The sequence below is a fragment of the Budorcas taxicolor genome, chromosome X (genome assembly GCF_023091745.1).
Source record: "Budorcas taxicolor isolate Tak-1 chromosome X, Takin1.1, whole genome shotgun sequence".
Lineage (NCBI taxonomy): Eukaryota > Metazoa > Chordata > Mammalia > Artiodactyla > Bovidae > Budorcas > Budorcas taxicolor.
This window is the reverse complement of record NC_068935.1, coordinates 91,893,661-91,914,955: the sequence shown is the minus strand read 5'-3', so window position 1 is coordinate 91,914,955 and position 21,295 is coordinate 91,893,661. Positions and strand designations below refer to the sequence as shown.

The window sequence follows — 21,295 nt, the reverse complement described above, 5'->3', positions numbered from 1 at the left end:
TTTCTTTGCTTTATCTTGCTTGCTCTTTAAAGACTTTTTCCACTTCTAAGTCCAGCATGATAAACTGATTACAAAAATGGTCACAGCTGTTTACACCTCCCTGTATTTACACCTTTTGCAGCTCTTCCCTTTAAGAGATGGTATCTGTTTCTCTACCCTTCAAATCTAGAATAGTCTTGTGTTTTCCTTTGATCAATAGAATGTTGCAGAAGTGATATTATGTCAGTTCTAAGCCTTGCATGCTTCTGCTCACTCCATTGGACCCCTGGAGTTACCATGGGAATGAGCCTGGGCTAGCCTTCTGGAGGAGAGACCCATTTGTCTAGCTATATCCAGCCAGACCAGCTTAGACCTGTCAGTCCTCAACCAAACCACCAGCCACAGATATGTAAGTCAGCCCAGCTAAGATCAGCCAAGCCTAGTGCAGATCAACAGAGCACTGACCTATAAACTCATGAGCAACAATACATGGTTTGGTTTCAAGCTACTGAGTTTTGGATGGTTTATTATGCAGCAGTTGCTAACTCACACAATAAAAAATATGTTTTATGCTGAATCTGGTTGTTCTTTAGTAGGAACACCCTTCAAGATATTTATTCTTCTCTACTATCTCTCCCACTACTTCTCCATTTTCTTCTTAGAATGTCTGTTAAGATTAGCATTTCTGAGTTTCTGTTTTCAGCCACCTTCTCACTATTCTTTCTCCCTGGTCAGTTTCATCCTATCGCATGGCCTCAGCTCTTACCTTTATACAGATGACTCCCAAATCTATACCTCTATGTGAACTTTACTGAGCAGAGTCAGAATTCAAATGGTCTACTGGGCAAGTCTATATAATATTCTCCCAGAAAAATCATGACTCAATATGTTCAAATGTGAAGTCTTACTCACACTCCTTCATTGTTTCCTATACCTCCTCCTCTAGCTTGATTTCTCTGTCTCTAGATAGTGTCACTACCATCCTCACATCACCCAGGCCCAAAAGTTCATCACCTAAGACTCTCCATATGCCCAGTCATTCTGCAATGTCTCATATCTGTCCCTTCCCTCTATCTTCATAGTCCCTCCTCCTTCTGCTTCTTCTTTTTCCTCTTTTCCTCTTTCTTTGTTTTTGCTATCAAAGTGTGACCAGTAGTCCAGCGACATCAGCATCATTCGGGGAGACTATTAGAATGCAGAATATTGGGCCCCATCTAAAGATCTATTCAATCAGAATCTGCATTTTAACAAAATCCTTAGATAATTCATATGCACTTTAAAGTACAGTTAGCAACTCCCTAGTTAAGTCTCAATCAGGATAGGTATAAGTCCTCAGCAGTGTATAACCTATGCACCATGTTAGTGGCACTCAAGCCCAGCTGCACATCAGAATACCTGAGAAATCTTCAATTTTCCATTTATCTTTTCATTATTTAATCTTAAAAAAAATACATTTATTAGTTGTTTCTTCAATAGAGAAATACAAAGAAGGAAATTACAGTTGAATTATGCCTTGCCCAGATAACGCCAAATGACTCTTCTTTTCTGACAAAAGGAAAATTTACCTAAGGTTAGGCAACCCAAACAGAATAAAATATACAAAATGAAGACTGAAAAACTGCTAGCACCACCTCAATTCCAACTCTTTTTCTCAAATATTGCTGTTCTTAATCAGAATTAACCTTCCAGGAAATAATTAACCACATACGTACATATATTTTTATTCTTTTGTTTAAAAAGTATAAATTACTCCCTTTTAATCATCGTGATTTTTATATTTAATATATCTTAGAGATATTTTTCTACAAGCATATACAGAACATTTCATAATTGTTAAACCACATGGTATTCCATTAGATAGATGATTCCATCTGATGGATCAATTCCCTATGGACAAGTGCTTTGACTGCTTCCAGTTTTAGCTATTACAAACAATGCTGCAATGATCATCCATCGGCATATGTGTGTGTGTGTGTGTGTCACACACGCATTGTGTTTAGTCACGTCCAACTCTTAGTGACTCTATGGACTGTAGCCTGCCAGGCTCCTCTGTCCATGGGATTTTTCAGGCAATAATACTGGAGTGGGTTGACATTTCCTTCTCCAGGGGATCTTCCCAACCCAGGGATTGAACCTGCATCTCTTGCATTACAGGTGGCTTCTTTACCTCTGAGCCACAAGGGTAGTCTATCTGTCAGCATAGACTTTGATACAGTTCTGCAATTATATCCATAGGGTAAATTTTTAGTCCAAAATTTCGGAATATATTGGTTAGGGTGCTTTTGGTTACAAGTAACAAAACACAATTCCAGGGGTAGGGTGAGCTAGAGCTACCCAGTTTCTTTAAGTCTCTCTGCTGTGCAGTCCCTACTTTATCCAAGTAGTTTTTTTCAGTGTGATTCCTGGACCAGTAGCATCAATCTCACCTGAGAATTTCTTAGAAAAGGAAATTCTTTGTCCCTACCACAGACCTGCAGAATTTGAAACTCTGAGAGTAGATAAAGATCAGCAATCTATGTTTTAACAGATTAGGTGATTCTGATGAACACTAAAGACTGAGAACCAGTGCTTTAAGCCAAGGTGCCAATGAAATGGCTGACAGTGGCAATGGAGGCTTTGAATCTCTTCCTTAAGTCCAGCAGAGAAGAGAAAACTCTGACCCAACATTCCAAGTAAGTAGGACTCCCATGGTTCTCCCTCATTGACTTGCTTAGGTCACAAGTCCTCTGAACTAATGATGTTTGTGGTCAGAAGAACTGAGAGTAAAATCTGTTTACCTGCAAATACATGGGCTATGAGTGGGAAGAAAACTTCTTGGGAAGGATAAAAAATGGGGAATGATTGCTGAGAAAGCACGAGCAATGCCTACAACATTCAAAGAATATCTGCATGTTTTATTTTGATATATTCTACCAAATTATACATCAAAAAAGTTGTAACAATGTCAAGCCCACCAGCAGCGTATGAAAACATCTAGTATTTCTTCATATCCTGACTTGCTCTGTTTAAATCAAACTTTAAACATTTCCCAGTCTTATAGATAAAGATGGCATTTTATTGTTTTGATTTATATGCCTTTACTCATGGATGAAATTAAACATCTTTTGAAATCTCTATTGATGTGTGCATGTCTTTCTCTGTAGATTACTTGCTTACTCTTTAGCTCACTTTACTATTGGGTTTTGTCTTTTTCATGTTAGTTCTTCTGAATTTGTTGTAAATTAAATTAGCCTTTTATCATATATGATGCAAATATGTTTTCCCAGCTTTGTTGATCTTTTGAATTTGTTTATGGTATTCTCCCCCACCCCCCACCTCCAAAGCTTTAACTTTTATGCAGTGAAATTGATCAGTATTTTTCTTTACTGGAATCTGGATTTGGGATTTTGCTTTAAAAGGGCCTTCCCCCATGTCCACCTTTCCAGGTGAACATCAGTCAACTCTGTAAAGCTTTTAAAAATTAAGGATGCTGGGCCTCCACTCCAGACCTAATAAAGCAGGTTTTTTAAATGTGACCCTCTGTACTGGCTTGAATAGTGTCCTCCCAAACTGTGATTGTGACCTTATTTGGAAATATGGTCTTTGCAAATATAACCATGTTAAAATGAAATCATATCACGTTAGGGTGGACCTTAATCCAATGACTGGGGTCCTTACAAGATGGAAATTCAGGTACACACATGTGATGATGGAGGCAGAGTGATACACCTACAAGTCAAGGAATATCAAAGACTGCAATCACTAGAAACTAGAAAGAGATAAGGAAGGATGCTTTGCTAGGGCTTTCAGAGTGAGCATGGCCCACCATCACCACTTCTAGCCTCCAGAACTGTGAGACAATAAATTTCTGTTGTTTTAAGCCACACAGTTTGTGGTACTTTGTTGTGGCAGCCCTAGGAAACTATATACACTCTGTTTGTTCAGTTGCTCAGTCACGTCTGACTCTGCAACCCCATGGACTGCAGCATGCCAGGCCTCCCTGTCTTCCACCACCTCCCAGAGCCTACCCAAACTCATATTCATTGAGTCAGTGATGCCACCCAAACATCTTGTCCTCTGTTGTCCCCTTCTCCTCTAGCTTTCAATCTTTCCTAGCATCAGGGTCTTTTCCAATGAGTCAGCTCTTTGTATCAGGTGGCCAAAGTATTGGAGCTTCAGCTTCAGCATTAGTTCTTCCAATGAATATTCAGGGTTCAGTATGAAAAGGCAAAAAAACATACACACTCTATATCTAAATTTAAAAATAAATCAAGTGTGATTCCAAAACACTACAGGTTGAGAAACACTGGACTGAATAATAGTCATAACCATCCTCGACTCACTCAGTATTTAGTAAGAGTAGAAAAACAGGATGACTGAAATATTTCTCCTTTAGAAAAGGGAGTCCTAGGTGTTGTGACAATACTTTGAAAAAAATTAAGTTATCACTATCAAGTTCACTATAATAAACTCTAAATGTGTTCTAGAAGCTAGGGACAGGACAAAATCCCTACTTTCATGGAGTTTTCAGTATAAGAAGAGACAGACCATGAACATATAAACAAAAGTTGGGTAACTTCAGTAAGAGGTGATCTATGAAGAAAATGAATTAAGGTAATGAACTAGGGCACATCTTAATGTAGAGAGGGTGGTTAATTTAGTTAAGGTGGTCAGGAAAGGCCTTTTGGAAGAAGTAATATTTGAGCTGAGCCCTGAGGGTGTCAGCCATAGGAACATCTCGGGGAAAAGTGTTCCAGATAGGAGAAATGCAAAGGTTTTGAGAAGGAAATGAGTTTAAGGTAGGTTAAAGACCTAAATGGAAAGCACTATAACAGAATGAGAAAAAGAGATAATATGGTTGTTGCCTTGGATAAAAAAGGTCTTGCAAAGCAATAAACAAAACAGAAAATCCACAGAAGAAAAGACTGACATAAATATATCAAATGGCTACACAAACATCTAAAACCCCTGTATGAACACAAACTATAAACATGGTACATACTATAGGAAAATATCAGCTATATATATATAATAGACAAAGGACTAATATCCAGAAATATAAATGACTCCAACAACTCAATATGGAAACAACCCTGTAAGAAAAACTATGCAAAGGTTACAAACAGTTCACAGAGAATAGGCCAATAAACATCAAATAAAAAGATGCTCAACTGCACTAGTGAGGGAAAATGCAAAGTTAAAAACAAACACAAGTTACCATTTTTTTTCTCCATCAGATTGGCAAACAGTTTAAAGGTTGGAGTCTTAGGAAATGTGAAGCTACACTGCTGATGGGAGTGAAAACTGACATAATGCTTTTGAAAGGCAATTTGGCAGTATGTATTAAGATTGAAAATATCCATACCCCATGGCCCAGCAACTCACTTACTTGTGATTGTCCACCTACAGAAACATGCCTGTGCACAAGGCGGCCCTTACTAGTATGTTCACTGCAGCTCTGTATTACTGAAAAATTAAACCATTGTAAATATCCATCAGGGGAGTGGAGAAATAAATCAAAAGCCATCCAAGTCATGGAATTCCCTGAACAAGAATTCAAAAAAGAACAAGGTTGATTATTTTCCTTGTAGAAAGATCTCCAAGATGTTGCCAAGTGAAGAAAGCAGTCAGCCAAATGATATGGATAGTATGATCCTGTTCACATGGAAATGATTGATATCTACACTAACCTCCATTTTCTGTGTTGTCATCTTGTTTCTACCCACCCCCACCTCCTACTCCCAGTGAAAAGGAGTTTCGTTAGGGCAGTAACTGTTTGAGTGGCTACAATTCCCTCAGATCATCTCACAATTACCATCCAGCAGGAGTGAGAGCCTGCTACATAATTTGTAGGGCCCAGTGCAAAATGAAAATGGAGGGTTCCTTGTTCAAAAACTAGGGGAGAGATGGGAAGTACAGTTAAAGGCATGAAAATAAAATGTTTTTTCTTTAAAAATATTTTATTACTTATAAAACATAATGGTGATAATAGTGATAGCTGAAAAATAATTTACAAATTACAGAACAATATTTTTATAATTTATATAGTAAATGTTACTAACGTGATATCTTGATTGATCATAAGATTTTTCTGCCTCTCTTTTCTGCAAATTCAATTAGTCATTTTAGCAAGCTCATTTTGAACCAACATGATTGAAGGCAACATCAGTCACAAGATTGTAAATGTTTGATAACTTTTCATTTTGATAAGGAGCTTTCTGCTGATGCATTGGCACTATTTTTTGTAGGCTGTGACAATGGGATAAATTCCTGATAAATTTTTCAAAATACAAATTTTCACACATCTAGACCTGATGATTCCTGTAGAACACTTCTAAAAAGATTTAACTGTTCATACAGATCAGTTTTGTCCAAGTCTAAATCTAATTTTAAATATAATTTTTACAATGGCATTTAATGTTTCCTCTGACATTTCCTGTAACTTGTGGAGGTATGCTATATAGACTGAATGCTTGTGTCCCTGACCCCCAAAGTCATATGTTAAAATACTAACCTCCACAACGTGATAGTATTGGGGGGGGGGGTCTTTGGTAGGTGATTAGGTCTTGAGAGTGGGGGCTCTTATAAATGAGATCAGTGCCCTTATAAAAGAACCTCCAAAGAGCTCTTTCACCCCTTCCCCCAAACAGCAAGAAGATGACCATCTATGAGCCAGTGTCTGGCTCTCACCAGACACTAAATCAAGCCAGCACCTTGATTTTGAACTTCCCAGCCTTCAGAACCATGAAAAATAAATCTTTGTTCATTAGCCACCCAGTCTATGGCAATTTTATTATGGCAGCCTGAATAGACTAATACAAGGTCATACAAGAAATGAAAATGGCTTCATAATTTATTTATAATTTAAAACATATCTGTATGCATTCTACCAATACACCTTCAATTATAAGGAAAAACTTTTAAATTATCTTCCTCATTAATAATTGGTTAATCCAAAGTTTTTATCTAATGTGTCTACTTTGATGATCTTTAAATTTAATTTTCATTTCCTAGCCTGTGGATATTTGCTTTGCAATTTTGCACTAGTTTTCAAAATGAGATATTCTACAGTGCTCAAAAAATTCTAACAACCACACCTCAAAGTAATTTACTTTGAAGGCAAACCATTCAATATCACAGTAATCCAAGTCTATGCCCCAACCATTAATGCCAAAGAAGCTGAATGGTTCTGTGAAGATCTACAAGACATTCTAGAACTAATATGAAAAAAAAAGATGTCCTTTTAATCATAGGGGACTGGAATGTAAAAGTAGGAAATCAAGAGATATTCAGAGTAACAGGCAAGTTTGGCAATGGAGTACAAAATGAATCAGGGCAAAGGGTAACAGAGTTTTGCCAAGAGAACACGTTGGTCATAGCAAACACCCACTTGCAACAACACAAGAGATGATTCTACAAATGGACATCACCAGATGGTCAATACCGAAATCAAATTGATTATATTTTTTGTAGCCAAAGATGGAGAAGCTCTATAGAGTCAGCAAAAACAAGACCTGGAGCTGACTGTGGCTGAGATCATGAACTCCTTATTGCAAAATTCAGACTTAAATTGAAGAAAGTAGGGAAAACCACTAGACCATTCAGGTATGACCTAAATCAAGTCCCTTATGATTATACAGTGGAAGTGACAAATAGATTCAAGAGATTAGATCTGATAGAAAGAGTGCCTGAAGAACTATGGATGAAGTTCTGACATGTACAGGAGGCAGTGATCAAAACCCAATAAGAAGAAATGCAAAAAGGCAAAATGGTTGTCTGAGGAGGCCTTACAAATAGGTGAGAAAAAAAGAGAAGCAAAAGGCAAAGTAGAAAAGGAAAAATACATCCATCTAAATGCAGAGTTCCAAAGCTGAGCAAGGAGAGATAAGAAGGCCTTCCTCAGTGATCAATGCAAAGAAATAGAGGAAAACAATAGAATGGGAAAGACTAGCGATCTCTTCAAGAAAATTAGAGATACCAAGGGAACATTTCATGCAAAGATGGGCACAATAAAGAATAGAAATGATATAAACCTAACAGAAGCAGAAGATATTAAAAGAAGTGGCAAGAATATACAGAAGAACTATATAAAAAAGATCCTAATGACCCAGATGATAATGATGGTATGAAAACTCACCTAGAGCCAGACATCCTGGAATGTGAAGTCAAGCGGGCCTTAGGAAGCATCACTATGAACAAAGCTAGTGGAGGTGATGGAATTCCAGCTGAGTTACTTCAAATCCTAAATGATGGTGCTGTGATACTGCTGCACTCAATATGCCAGCAAACTTGGAAAATGCAGCAGTGGCCACAGGACTGGAAAAGGTCAGTTTTCATTGCAATCCCAAAGAAAGGCAATGCCAAAGAATGTTCAAAGTACTGCACAATTGCATTCATCTCACATGTCAGCAAAGTAATGCTCAAAATTCTCCAAGCAAGGCTTCAACAGTATATGAACTGAGACCTTCCAGATGTTCAAGTTGGATTTAGAAAAGGCAGAGGAACCAGAGATCAAATTGCCAACATTGGTTGGGTCATAGAGGAAGCAAGAGAATTTCAGAAAAACATCTACTTCTGCTTTATTCACTACACCAAAGCCTTTGACTGTGTGGATCACAACAAACTATGGAACATTCATTCTCGAAGAGATGGGAATACGAGACCATCTTACCTGCTCTTGAGAAATCTGTATGCAGGTCAGGAAGCAAGTTAGAACTGGACATGGAACAAAGGACTGGTTCCAAATTGGGAAAGGTGTACATCAAGGCTGTATTTTGTCACCCTGCTTATTTAACTTAAATGCAGAGAACATCATGTGAAATGCCAGGCTGGAAGGAGCACAAGCTGGAATCAAGATTGCCAGGAGAAATATCAATAACCTCAGATATGCAGATGACACCACCCTTATGGCAGAAAGCAAAGTGGAACTAAAGAGCCTCTTGATGAATGTGAAAGAGGAAAGTGAAAAAGCTGGCTTAAAACTTCAACATTCAAAAAATTAAAGATCATGGCATCCAGTCCCATCACTTCATGGCAAATAGATGGGGAAACAATGGAAACAGTGACAGATTTTATTTACTTGGGCTCCAGGATCACTGCAGATGGTGACTGCAGCCATGAAATTAAAAGACGCTTGCTCTTTGCAAGAAAAGCTATGATAAACAATCTAGACAGCATATTAAAAAGCAGAGACATTATTTTGCTGACAAAGGTCTATCTAGTTAAAGCTATGGATTTTCTAGTAGTCATGTATGGATGTGAGAATTGGACCATAAAGAAAGCTGAGTGCTGAATAATGGATGCTTTTGAAGTGTGGTGTTGGAGAAGCCTCTTAAGAGTCCCTTGGACTGCAAGGAGATCAAACCAGTCAATCTTAAGGGAAATCAGTCCTGATTCATTGGAAGGACTGATGCTGAAGCTGAAGCTGCAATACTTAGGCCTCCTGATGTGAAGAACTGAATCCTTAGAAAAGATCCTGATGCTGGGAAAGATTGAAGGCAGGAGAAGTGGATGACAGAGGATGAGATGGTTGGATGGCATCACCAACTTGATGGACATGAGCTTGAGCAAGCTCTGGGAGTTAGTGATGGACAGGGAACCCTGGCTTGCTACAGTCCATGGGGTCGCAAAGAGTTGGACAGGACTGAGCAGCGAAATGAACTGAACTGAACTGAACTGAACTGAAAGTTGTTCTGCAATGTCCATGAGTACCTTTTTATTTTGTAATAATTTACTGACAAAGTTTACTGCCTGAATGCCAGCAGTTCCTGACCCAGTTCTCAGGCCAGAGTTAATATTTGTGTATAGTGGCAGGGACAGGTTCTGTGACAGAAGGGCAAGATTGCCTCTCACCACAGGTCCCATCACTACCCCCATGCAGAGGCTATCCTTTCTCTCAGGGCTACAGCTACTGCTACCTCTGCTGCTGCTGCTGCTACTGCAGCCACCATTGTCATTGGCTCAACATCCCCCACTCCAGGCCCCATAGTGTCCCAGACTGCCCCTGATTTGCTAATACATACCAGGCACTGCCGTGTCCACAGGCTGTGCTCACTGCCACTCAGTATATCTCTTCTGCTCATTTGTATGCTCCATTGTCACACTGGACCATACTTAAAGACACAGGTTCAAACATAAAATTAAGAATGTCAAGACAGTGCCAGGAGAGCATTAAATCAAGCCTGAAGTCTTTTCTGGGAGTACAGCTCTGTACATCTGGCACACTCCAAGATGGCCATGGAGGAGTGGGCTGGTGTTCTTAGTTACCTAGTTTGGCACCTGGGGGACTATCTTGTTAGTTTTCATTCTAAGTGAGTGTAAACCCTATTTTGCTTCTGTGATTCAAATTGTGCAAATAACTGTTGATCACCTTCTCCTATTACATGGATCTTAGAGTCACCAGTTGCTGTTAGATTCACAAATGGAGTGGTGAAAAGCCTGGAGCCTGGTCCTGTACTGCCAGGAACCCCAGCTTGCATACATACTAGCCATATGGCCTCGAGCAGGTGGTTTTAAGTGTCTACACTCAGCTTCCTCATCCATAAAATGGGGATAGTACTAGTACTGTCATTGGGTTAGTACCCAATGTACTAGTATCACTAGTACCTCATTGGGTTGCTGTAAGGATTGAGTTAATGCATATAAAGAGGTTAGAACAGGTGCTTAGCACACAATAACTTCTCAGATAATGTTATTTATCATTATTTTGTCTTCTGTTTTCACTGTCTTTGTACTTTCCAGTCTATTTTGGAGCAAGTCTGTTCTTATGTAATGCTTTCCCATTTCCCCCTTGTTTTTCTTCATGAATTTTATAGTTCACTTTGGCCCTCATAATTTTTTTTTATCTAAACAGTTATATGTATGTACATTTAGACAGATGAATCGGAAAAGAGCTCGCTGAGGTTCCTCCTAGGAAACCAAGCAGGGATTGAATGGTGGTCAGTGTGGATCTTCAGCCTGTTTGAATGTTAATTTACAATGGGAATGCATTTCCTATTGTTTATATAATTAAAAGTAAATGTTTACAGCTGCTAAGTATAGGTGGCGTAGAGGAGGAAAGTTTCCAGGGCAGCCTGTGCTATGGCGGCCAGTTCAGATCAAGCACTGATGTTGTAAGGCACAACTAGAGGACACATTTTCAGGGCATCAGCGGGCTGCTTCCCAACCAGGGCAGTGTGAGTTACTTTGCCAGCAAATCTAACTGGCTTGATTAGCCCCCTTACAGCTTTGCTTTCCCCATTATCTTTTATCCCACCAACCTCACCACTCAAGATTACTGGGGATAATTTTAGGGATGGGTACCACTGTACCTAGGTCAAACACCACCTCCTGTGAAGCCTTTCTTGACACACCCACTGAATATATTTGAATTAATTGTGGTTCCCTTTCTGTTTATACATGTTATTCATACCTCTAGTTAGCACTTGAGAGGGTTTAAGCCTTGTTATTGTTCATTGAACCTTGCCTTCCTAATTAGATTGTACAGGGTCTCTAATTCATGTCTGGAGGCCCCACCCCCAAACCCCACCAGTCCATCATAAATGTTCAGGAGGTGTTATTGAGAGAGAGCCCTGAATTAGGGGCTTTACACTTTTTATTCCTTCTATCCTGTCCCTGGCCAGTTCTTCCTGTTATTCAGGTCTTCTGCTCACATGTCAGCTTCTCCAAGAGGCCTTCCTTGACTATTTAAAATAGACTAGTGTCTATTTAAATCTTTGTCTCGTAACTTGTTTTATTGTCCTCATTGAACTCACTGCAGTTTCAAATTCTTACTTAACTCAATTGTCTCGCTCTCTGGAATGTGAACCACAGGAGGGCAGAGACCTTGTCTGAATCCCCAGTGTCTAGAACAGTACCTTGTATATTAGTTGTTGTTCAGTTGTTCAGTCATGTCTGATTCTTTGCAACCCCATGGACTGCAGCATGCCAGTCTTCCCTCTCCTTCACCATCTCCCAGGGCTTGCTCAAATTCATGTCCATTGAGTTGGTGATGCCATCCAACCATTTCATCTTCTGTTGTTCCCTTCTCCTCCTGCCTTCAATCTTTCTCAGCATCAGGGTTGTTTCTAATGAGTCAGCTCTTCACATCAGGTGGCCAAAGTACTGAAGCTTCAGCTTCAGCATCAGTCCTGTCTGCCAATGAATATTCAGGATTGATTTCCTTTGGGATTGACTGGCTTGATCATTTACAGTAGGTGTTCAGTAAATATATGAATGAATTGTACATGATTATTGACTGATCTCCATGAAGAATGTTAATATCACGAGGGCCAGGACCTTATCTGGGTTACTACTACATCCTCACACCTAGTACAGTACCTAGTGCATAGTAGATGCTCAAGAACTGTTGGGTGAGTGAATTAATGTTCAACACACTCTTTAACCCAGCATATTCAGAACTGAACTTAGTCTCTTCTGCACGAAACCTGCTTTTCCTTCTATGTACCCTGGCTCAGTCAATGGCATCATTATCCAGAAATGACACCCAATCCATAAATGAACTCACACTCCTTTCACTCATTCATCTACTATTTTCAATTAGTCTCCTAGCCCTGCCTATTCAACCTCCAAAATACCCCACTTATCTGATCATGTTCTACCCCCTGCTGCAACTGTTCTGATTCAGGCCTCATCTTTTTTTCATGGCTATTGCAACTGCCTCCTCTCTGCCTTCTCCCTTTTCTGCCATTTATTATGGAATCCTTCATAAATTTGTATGTCATACTCATACAGGGACCATGCTTAATCTTCTCAGTGTCTTTTCAATCTTAATATATGTGCTGCTTAAGCAAACATCCTTCTGCCTTCATGTGAAGTTAAGAAAGCTTAGCTGCAGGGTTTGTCACCTGCCATATGGTTATGTGGTTATATGTTTTATAAAGTTTACAAAGTGTAATTAAACCACAATTGGTTAAAATTGCTGTCCCTTTCTACTGAGAGTTTTCCTCGTCACATTTTCCTTGTAGGTGGTGTTGGAGCTGCCTCAGACATTTTTGAGATTCAGCTAAATAGAAGTTGATTTGTGGGATAAATTTAGTTTGGGTTTAGTGGGGACATCTATATGTTTGTGCCATTTCCATTTATAGTTATTACCCAAGTATAAGAATGACTTCTAGAAAAACTTTACCTTTTAATGTAATGTTGCATTTGCAAGTCTATATTCTTTTCCTAATGAAATGAACCTCACAAACTGCATAAGCTTCAGGTCCCACTAAACCTGGACTGTCCTCTGCCTAAGCCACAAATGTGACCCTGTTGCTTCTGCTCAAAAACTATAGTGATTTCTTATTGCTTACAGGATAAAATCTAATAGTCAACTTTTTTGTAAATATTTTCCCTGTGCATCCATGCATTTGTACACAATGTTTGTGTGTGTGTGTATGTGTCTGTGCATGTGCATGCACTCAGTGGTGTTTGACTCTTTGCAACCCCCATGGACTGTAGCCCACCAGGCTCTGTCCATGGGATTTTCCAAGCAAGAATACTGGAGTGGGTTGCCATTCCTTTCTCCAGGGGATCTTTCCCACCCAGGGATCCAGCCTACATCTCCTGTATCTCCTGCATTAGCAGGCAGATTCTTTATCACTGAGCTACCTGGGAATCCCATTTGTACATCATAATCCTTTTACATACAATGTTCTTGTTAATTTAATGAACTTTTATATACTCTCCAAGTCTCTCTAAAATCTTCCTTGACATCATCAAGCAGCTTCTGAGGCACTTTCTTAGCCTCATTCTACATTTTGCAAGAGGTTATCTGTGTACTTATTGGATGCTATATTCCAATCGTTTACTTGCAGCCTTGTCTCCTGCACTGGCTGGCAATTTCCCACTGCAGTGTCCCTCTTTTTCATCATTCTATCCCCAGGGCCTAACCCCCTCATCACTTAGGAAATCGGTGTGCACACACGCATTTTCTTTTCTAAAGCAGTGGGACCCGTTAAGAAAATGAAATAGTAAGAGGATTCCTAGAGAATTTTCTAGACTGTCTGAGAAAACCGGCGCCACCCTGAAGCATGTGTGTGGAGTTCCATCCCCTCAACCTCTTCTACTCCATCCTCAGGCTGTAGTAAGAAAATCATGGGACAGGTGCATGGAAACCCTTCAATTGTATCTGAACTGAACTGGGGGTGGGGTGGGGGTGCGGGGGTGGGTGTGAAAATGAAAGTTGCTCCTTCGGGTCTGACTCTTTGCGACCCCATGGACTATACAGTCCATGGAATTCTCCAGGCCAGAACACTGGAGTGCATAGTGTTTCCCTTCTCCAGGGGATCTTCCCAACCCAGGGATTGAGCCCAAGTCTCCCAAACTGCAGGCGGATTCTTTACCAGCTGAGCCACTAGGGAAGCCCAGACGGGGGTGGGGAGTACCAAAGAAGAGAGATTTCAGAGGGAGCTGGGGAGTTCACAGAGGCTTTATGGAAGGACTGAGGGCAGGACCCCTTGGGTAGTAGAGGGTGCAAGGTTCAGCCTTCTGGCTCTGAAACTCAAGCAACTTGGCCTCCCTAAGCCCGTGTCCTCACTTGGGGATGACAGCTTCTCTTTCATGGTGAAGATTAAAGACCCGGAGACCCTGTTAAACAGGCCGACCTGCTGAAGGTGCTCAGTGAACAGGAGACTCTGTGAGTACTCGCCCTCCCCCATCGCCCCCACGCTGCCACCTATTAAGTTTGCGGCGCACAGTCGCAGAGTTCACCTCCTCTCATAAGAAAAAGCTGGGGAGGAGTGGGAAGAGAGAGTATGTGTGTGTGTCAGTGTCTGTTGGGGGTGGGTGCTTAACTCCCTGCTTGCCCGGAGGAAGGGGAAAGCAGGGAAGGCTCTGGCCCCACTCAAAATGGAGCCAAGTGCCTGCCTCGCCTAAGATGGCGGCCTCTCCGCCTCTTGGTTCCGGGTCCTCGGCGTCGACTGGGTACCTGGGGAGTGCAGCGGGTCCAAAGGTGGCCGAGCCCCGCCCTACTTCTCAAGGTGACGCTCCGCCCCTCATGGCGTCACGCGGGAGCCGAGGCCCGCCTCTGCCGCGGTTTCCTCGCGAGTACGGACCTCATAAGATGGCGGTTGGGTCGCCTCCCCACGGCGGTGCCGCCACTCTCAACATGGTAGCTGTTTACCCCGTATTTCTCCAGCCCTCTCCGCCCCAACTTCCTCGTTGTTTTGAATAAACTTTATTGACTACTCCGAATTGCCTACCACCGCCAGTGAGCATCTCCCAGCGACTTTCCGGACTGCTTTTCTCCAACCCGGCCGCCGGTTCGTCTCTTTCTTCGTTGGTTTGCCTGCGGCGATCTCCTGCCAGCCCAGCGACGCCGCCGCTAGCCCGTTCATTGGGCGGCCGCCGGACTAGGCCCGAGCCGAGGGCTCCAGTAGGCCCTAACGGCCGGGCCCGAGGCAGAGCTGTGGAGAAAGCTGCCCTGAAGCACCGCCGGGCGGCCAGCGAGACCCAGCGGGTGGTTCGAGGGTAAGGCGAGCGAGGTTCGCCGCGTTGCCGTGACGATCCCACAATTCGGCGCGCGCAGCCTGTGGGGCCGGAACTGCCGGCCGAGCCTCCCGCTGAGAGAGGCGCTGAGCTGCTCCGGAGCGAGCCTGGCCGCTGGCAGTTCGGTGGGACTGGGCTGCGCGGGCTTGAGGACTCTCTGCAGCTTTACGGATGAGGAGGTCCCTGTAGGTTTCGGGACCGAAGACGTTCTTGTCAGGTTTGGGTCATAAGGAGGTTCCTGTCAGTTTGGGAGGCGTGAGGAGATTCTCCTAAGTTTCTGGAGCTGGAAGGATATTCCTGTCACTTCGGGATCTGTGATGAGATACCTGTCAGTTTTAAGGGGGCAGAGGAGTCTTGGTCAGTTTGAGGGGGCTGTGAGGAGATGTCTGCCAATTTCAGAGCTGTGGGAGGAAAATCCTCACTTGGTTGCGGAGTGTGAGGAAATTCTAGTCAGTTTCAGGGGGTTTGAAGTGAACTATTTGAGTTTCTGGGGTGCAAGAGAAGCCTGTCAGCTTTGAAGAAGTGGGTGAGCTGATCAGTTTTGGGGTTAAGATTTATTTCAGTTATTGGGGTGATGAGACTCCCGTCTGGTCGTGGATGGAATAATTTTGAAAGTAAAGGAGCGGATAAGTTAAACTCTCAGAACACGAACCCAGAACTGTGATTTTAGTTGGGCGCCTAGTCTTGTCTCCCTCATTCCTGAAGGCATCGAGGTAATTTTCGAGTAATCTGAGGACTTCCAGGGATCCCTATTCTCTCTCTTGTTGCCTCTATTTTTGGAGTGAGAGAAGGGGCTTTTTCTAAGATACCCCCAGCCTCGTCTTCTAGGCTGTAGTTTGCGTCATAATAAAGAGAGCCCTGGGAAGCAGCGTTGCTAACAAGGAGAGGGTGCAGTGAGAGATTAAAGGAGCTTCCTGAAAAGGCGTCAGATCTTTCCCTGAAATCCGGAAAGAAGTTATCACTGACGCAGGGGGCTGAAGGAGGTAAGGAGGGGAAATAAAGCTTCGAGAGCAGAGCGCTGTTCTTTATTTGTTAAAGCGGCCCGTGGACTTTCTCCAGTTGCCCCCTACAGCCCCAACCAGCTGTGTTGCATCCCGGCGGCAGCGGTAACTGTCCATTTGAGAGTTGAGGGTTGGTACCCTGGGGGACCTGATTCACTCTGTAAAAGTGTTGTTTGTGCCCAGCCTTGGTCCAGAGGGGACGCGAGCTGCCGCCTCCTGCTCCTTTTGAAGCTAAGAACCTGGCCCACTGCAGAACACTCCAAGGCCTGGTGAAGATGGCTTCAGTACCAGTGTATTGCCTCTGTCGGCTGCCTTACGATGTGACCCGCTTCATGATCGAGTGTGACATGTGCCAGGACTGGTTTCATGGCAGGTAAGGAGGGCAGGGCATCCTGGACAGGGTGCAGTGGCCAGGTGCTCACTGGCTTGCTCCTTTCTCAACTCTGGTTCAGGTTCCTCCTCAGAAACTTAATTTCCCCTCTCTCCAGGACAGTTAGGTCCAACCCACCCCCAGACACAGGTTCTTACATCCCTCCTTGTAGATTATGGCCTAACTTAACATCGACATTTGGTTTCTCCTCTTTTTTCTTTTCCTATATATATTTCTATTTTGAACCCTTCTTCTATTTTTTATTTTTTTTTTCTTAGAAAAATACTTTCTTTTCAGTTACAAAGAATGTATCATCTTTATATTCTGGTAATTTTGTTTTTCCTCAGAGGCTGGCTTTGGGAGAGACTGTACTGCATTTTTGAGATATTTGAGTCCAACAAACATGGATTTGAGTTGTGGTTTTGCAGCTTACTATCAGAGTGACCTTGGACAAGTTGCTTTGCTTCTCTGAGTCTCTTTGTCTTCAGGCAGACAGAGTGTTTTCTTTATTTATTAGATAAAATATATCTAATACAGCCTTCCTCTTTATTTAAAGCATTTTTGCATGCACTTAGTAAATGGAGGCAGAAATGCAATAGTATTTTATTTCTACAGTATTACCTGCAGAACCATCCAGGTAAATTGAATTAAGCAGAGGAGATATTGGGTAAAACAGTAGGAGTAAAACCACTAATGAGTTCCCTCCAGGTAACCATGTGTGCACATAAGCACCTGTCACCCAGGATTCCAGAAAGGTTAGTGTGTGGAATAAACCTGTAATATTATCCCATTATTGGGACTTATGTCAGCTCTAGAAAGAAAACCATGAGAGGATTTGTACATTGGAGTACAACAAAACAGTGTATGGCGCCCTCCTGCTGTTGCATGTTGTTAGGTTCTAGAATTTTCAGTTGTTAGCAGTCCTTTTCAAAGGGAGGCTTTACAGAGGCTCTAGTGACCTGCCAGTGCAGGAGACACAGGAGACGCGGGTTCAATCCCTGGGTCAGGAAGATACCCCGGAGGAGGAAATGGTAACCCACTCCAGTATTCTTGCCTGGAAAATCCTATGGACAGAGGAGCCTGGCAGGCTACAGTCTATGGGATGGAAAAGAGTTGGACATGACTTAGTGACTGACCACATGTGCACTTCCCGAAGGAGATGTTCCTGTTACCACACCCAAGACCAAACTGAAGGTTTTGGTACTGGTAAAATTCTACTCTTAGCAGGGACTGTCCCATGCAGCACATCCAAATTCATGTTCAGCTGATCTTTGTTGAGTATTTACTGTGTGCCAGGTGCAGAGTTCTATTTACTGCCTCATATTATTTCATTTAAGAGGGGACAGACCTAGATGATGGGGCCTCTTTCTTTCCCCTGGAAATAAATGGGCATTAAAATGTCTTCAGGATTCCTGGTATCTTTGCTAGTGCTGATCAAGTCACTCCTCTGCTTAAAATTCTTTCAGTGATCCTCCTACAGAATAAAAATCAGTCTCTTTTGTGTGACAGACAAAACCTTTTGTGATATACTTGTTCAGTCTCATTTACCATCACTCCTCCTCCCTTGTTCTTTATATCCCAGAAAGAGTTCTGGGGAAATTTTATACTTCCTTATGCCTCTTTGTCTTTGCACATGCAAAGACACTAATGTCCTTCCATTTACAACTCATAGCATACCTCTTTTGTAGAAGGCCTCTTTTTGGGTTCCCATGGCACTTTATGTATATTCTTATTGAAAGTAATTATTTCATCATATCATAGTTATAAATATATTTTTGCCACTCATTAGCAAGAGCTACGTGAGGGCAGAGATGCAATCTTTTCATATTTGGTATCCTCAGAACCTAGTTCAATGCTAAACATGTAATAGATGCTGAGTACATTTTTCAATGAACAAATGAATGAATCTTCTTGATTTATTGCCTGTGGCCCTTGCTTTGGATTGTGTAGGTTTAAACCTAAAAAGTGAACTTTCTGCACGCAATACAGAGACCCTAACTCTGCAGTGTGGGAACAGAAAATAGGAATGAATGCTTCCTGAGTGCTTACTGTGTGCCAGGCCCCATGACAGAGACTTGGCATACATTTATCTCATCTAATGCAAATCCAAGCCTGAAAGTTAGATATTTCGTTTTCAAATAATATTAAAAAATTTTCCCTATGTAAGTGAGACATGCTTATTGTAGAAAATACAGAAAAAGAATAAAGAAGGAAATAAAAATCCATGGGCCTTTTATCCAGCACAGTCTACTGTTTAATTTTTTGTTGCATTAACTCCCATCGTTTGACTTAGAATATAAACGTATATTTTATTGGGTTGGCCAAAAGGTTCATTTGGGTTTTTCCATAACATCTTACAGAAAAACCTGAACCAATTTTTTTGGCCAACCCAATACAATATGGGATTGTATTATAAACACAATTTTGTAACATGATTTTTATTCTTAACATTATAAAGTTACGGTCATTAAATATTGATCTAAAGATGATTTCTGATATCCCATTATATATCTATGTCATCAGTTACTCAGTCATTTCCTTTGAGGTTGGATATTTAGGTTGTTTTTACTTTTTTGTATTATAAATAATACTATGATGTGAGGGAAACTTTAGGGTTTCTGAAAATGTTTGGCATTTTTATTTGGGTGCTCGTTGAAACAAAAAGGAAAACATTGTGGTAAGCATCTTTGCACAGTAGAGACCTGACATTTATAAGGAATACCACTGAGGCCTTTAACAATTCCAAATTTACAATATGAAAATGTGTTTATGGGCCAGGCCCCCTCTTAATCACATTTCTGTGGTGAGTCCTGTGTTTCTGTGCACACCCTGACATAAGTTAACTGCCTTAATTTTTTTTTTCCCATGAAAGAGACCAAAATTTTATCTCTTACCGTGCTTTTCTATGGACTGCCAGAGAATAAGGAAGCCAGCTGAGAATCAGGTCCTTGGTGGGTGGCTGTTCTTGGTTACTAAGTGCATTGCACACATGCACACACATGCATATACACACATCCTAGGCTCATAGTACTTTAGCATAATTGAAAATTACTAAATATTGTGCATTTTTCATGGTTGCCCACAATAGTTAAGCCCACAGATGCCTGTAGATGATATAAATCTGTTCATATCTTTGATGACTTCCAAAGGCCAGATTTCTTAAAGTCCAGTTAGGGATTAGTAATGCCATGTTACTTCCTGGAAAGGTTATAACAAGGAAGATGACTATTCCATTTTGCTGGTAAGAATCTGGAACTCATGGAAGTTAAGTTACTCTTTGAGTCTGGATTTGAACTTAGAATTATCTGGCTTGAGACCAGGTTCTCAAAAGTGGAAAAAACAATGGTATTGCTCCATTCCTCTACTGTAAGGGGCTGGATTTGGAAGAGCACTTCGATTTGTAGAGCAGTGGTTCTCAAACTTTAGGGTGTATCAGAATCACTTGGAAGACCTCTTAAAAGATGAGATAGGTAGGCCCCACCTGCAGGATTTCTGATTCAGTATGTGAGTGGGAGCTACTCTCAGAACCACTGATTTAGAACATTGCTGCTGCTGCTGCTAAGTCGCTTCAGTCGTGTCCGACACTGTGCGACCCCATAGACGGCAGCCCACCCTCTGTCTCAATTCCTTCCCATTCTTTGGAGTGTGACAGCTTCTGATATTGTGGGATGGGTGGGCTAACATATCATAACTGTACACTGTTGTTCTCAAAATATGGTTCATTAACTGGAAATTTGTTAAAAATGTGAATTCTTGGGTTGGAACCCAACAGTCTATTTTAACAAACAGGTAGATTCTGATGTATCCTAACTTTTGAGAAACCTTGCTGTACACTAGCGGGGGAAGTTAGTTGGCAAGCATATATCTGGGGCTTTGACAAAACCTCACTCCTTTACAGTTTTCCTATCTATAAAGGAAGTATTGGTTGCCACATCCCCAAGGTGGTGGCCGTGGTGTGGACTCTTAAACTCTAGGGAAATTGGCACTGGCTTCAGATCTGGGTTCAAATTCTGACTCTGTTTCTGTTACTTTTTAGCAAAGGATTTCATCTCTGTGAAGCCTCAGTTTCCCCAAGAGAGCTTGTAATGATTTAAATAAAATGGTAATGACCGTTGTTTATTGAGTACTAGCTAGTTTGCCAGTCATTATACTAAACACTTGACGTATGAAACCACCTGATGTGAACAGCTGACTCATTGAAAAGACCCTGATGCTGGGAAGGATTGAGGTTAAGAGGAGAAAGGGATGATAGAGGATGAGATGGATGGATAGCATCACCAACTCAATGGACATGGGTTTGGGTGGACTCCAGGAGTTGGTGATGGACAGGGAGGCCTGGCATGCTGCAGTTCATGGGGTTGCAAAGGGTTGGTCACGATTTGAGCAACTGAACTGAACTATCTTTAATCTTTTTTTTTTGAGTTTTAAAATTATCAATTCAATTCATTTAATAGTTATAAGACTATTTAAATTATCTATTTTATATTGGATATGT

The 21,295-nt window shown here is 41.5% G+C and overlaps 1 protein-coding gene and 1 non-coding gene across 4 annotated transcripts in view; one reads left to right on the top strand and one right to left on the bottom strand.

The window, feature by feature from the left end:
- Nucleotides 1–12,645: 12,645 nt before the first annotated feature.
- On the bottom strand, nucleotides 12,646–12,749 carry LOC128070652 (U6 spliceosomal RNA). Its single transcript, XR_008201628.1, has one exon. It is a non-coding gene; the product is annotated as a U6 spliceosomal RNA (small nuclear RNA).
- A 2,274-nt stretch (nucleotides 12,750–15,023) lies between these two features.
- PHF8 (PHD finger protein 8) overlaps nucleotides 15,024–21,295 on the top strand; it is a 106,384-nt gene continuing 100,112 nt past the window's right edge. For 2 of the 3 annotated variants that reach the window (XM_052663042.1, XM_052663039.1), the window contains exons 1-2: nucleotides 15,024–15,411; nucleotides 16,614–16,803. In XM_052663042.1, coding sequence (XP_052519002.1) covers nucleotides 16,706–16,803 — 98 coding nt within the window. In that variant the 5' untranslated portion in view covers nucleotides 15,024–15,411; nucleotides 16,614–16,705. Of the gene's footprint in view, nucleotides 15,412–15,508; nucleotides 15,647–16,613; nucleotides 16,804–21,295 lie in introns of those variants that run through there. The other variant, XM_052663041.1, reaches the window with a different exon arrangement.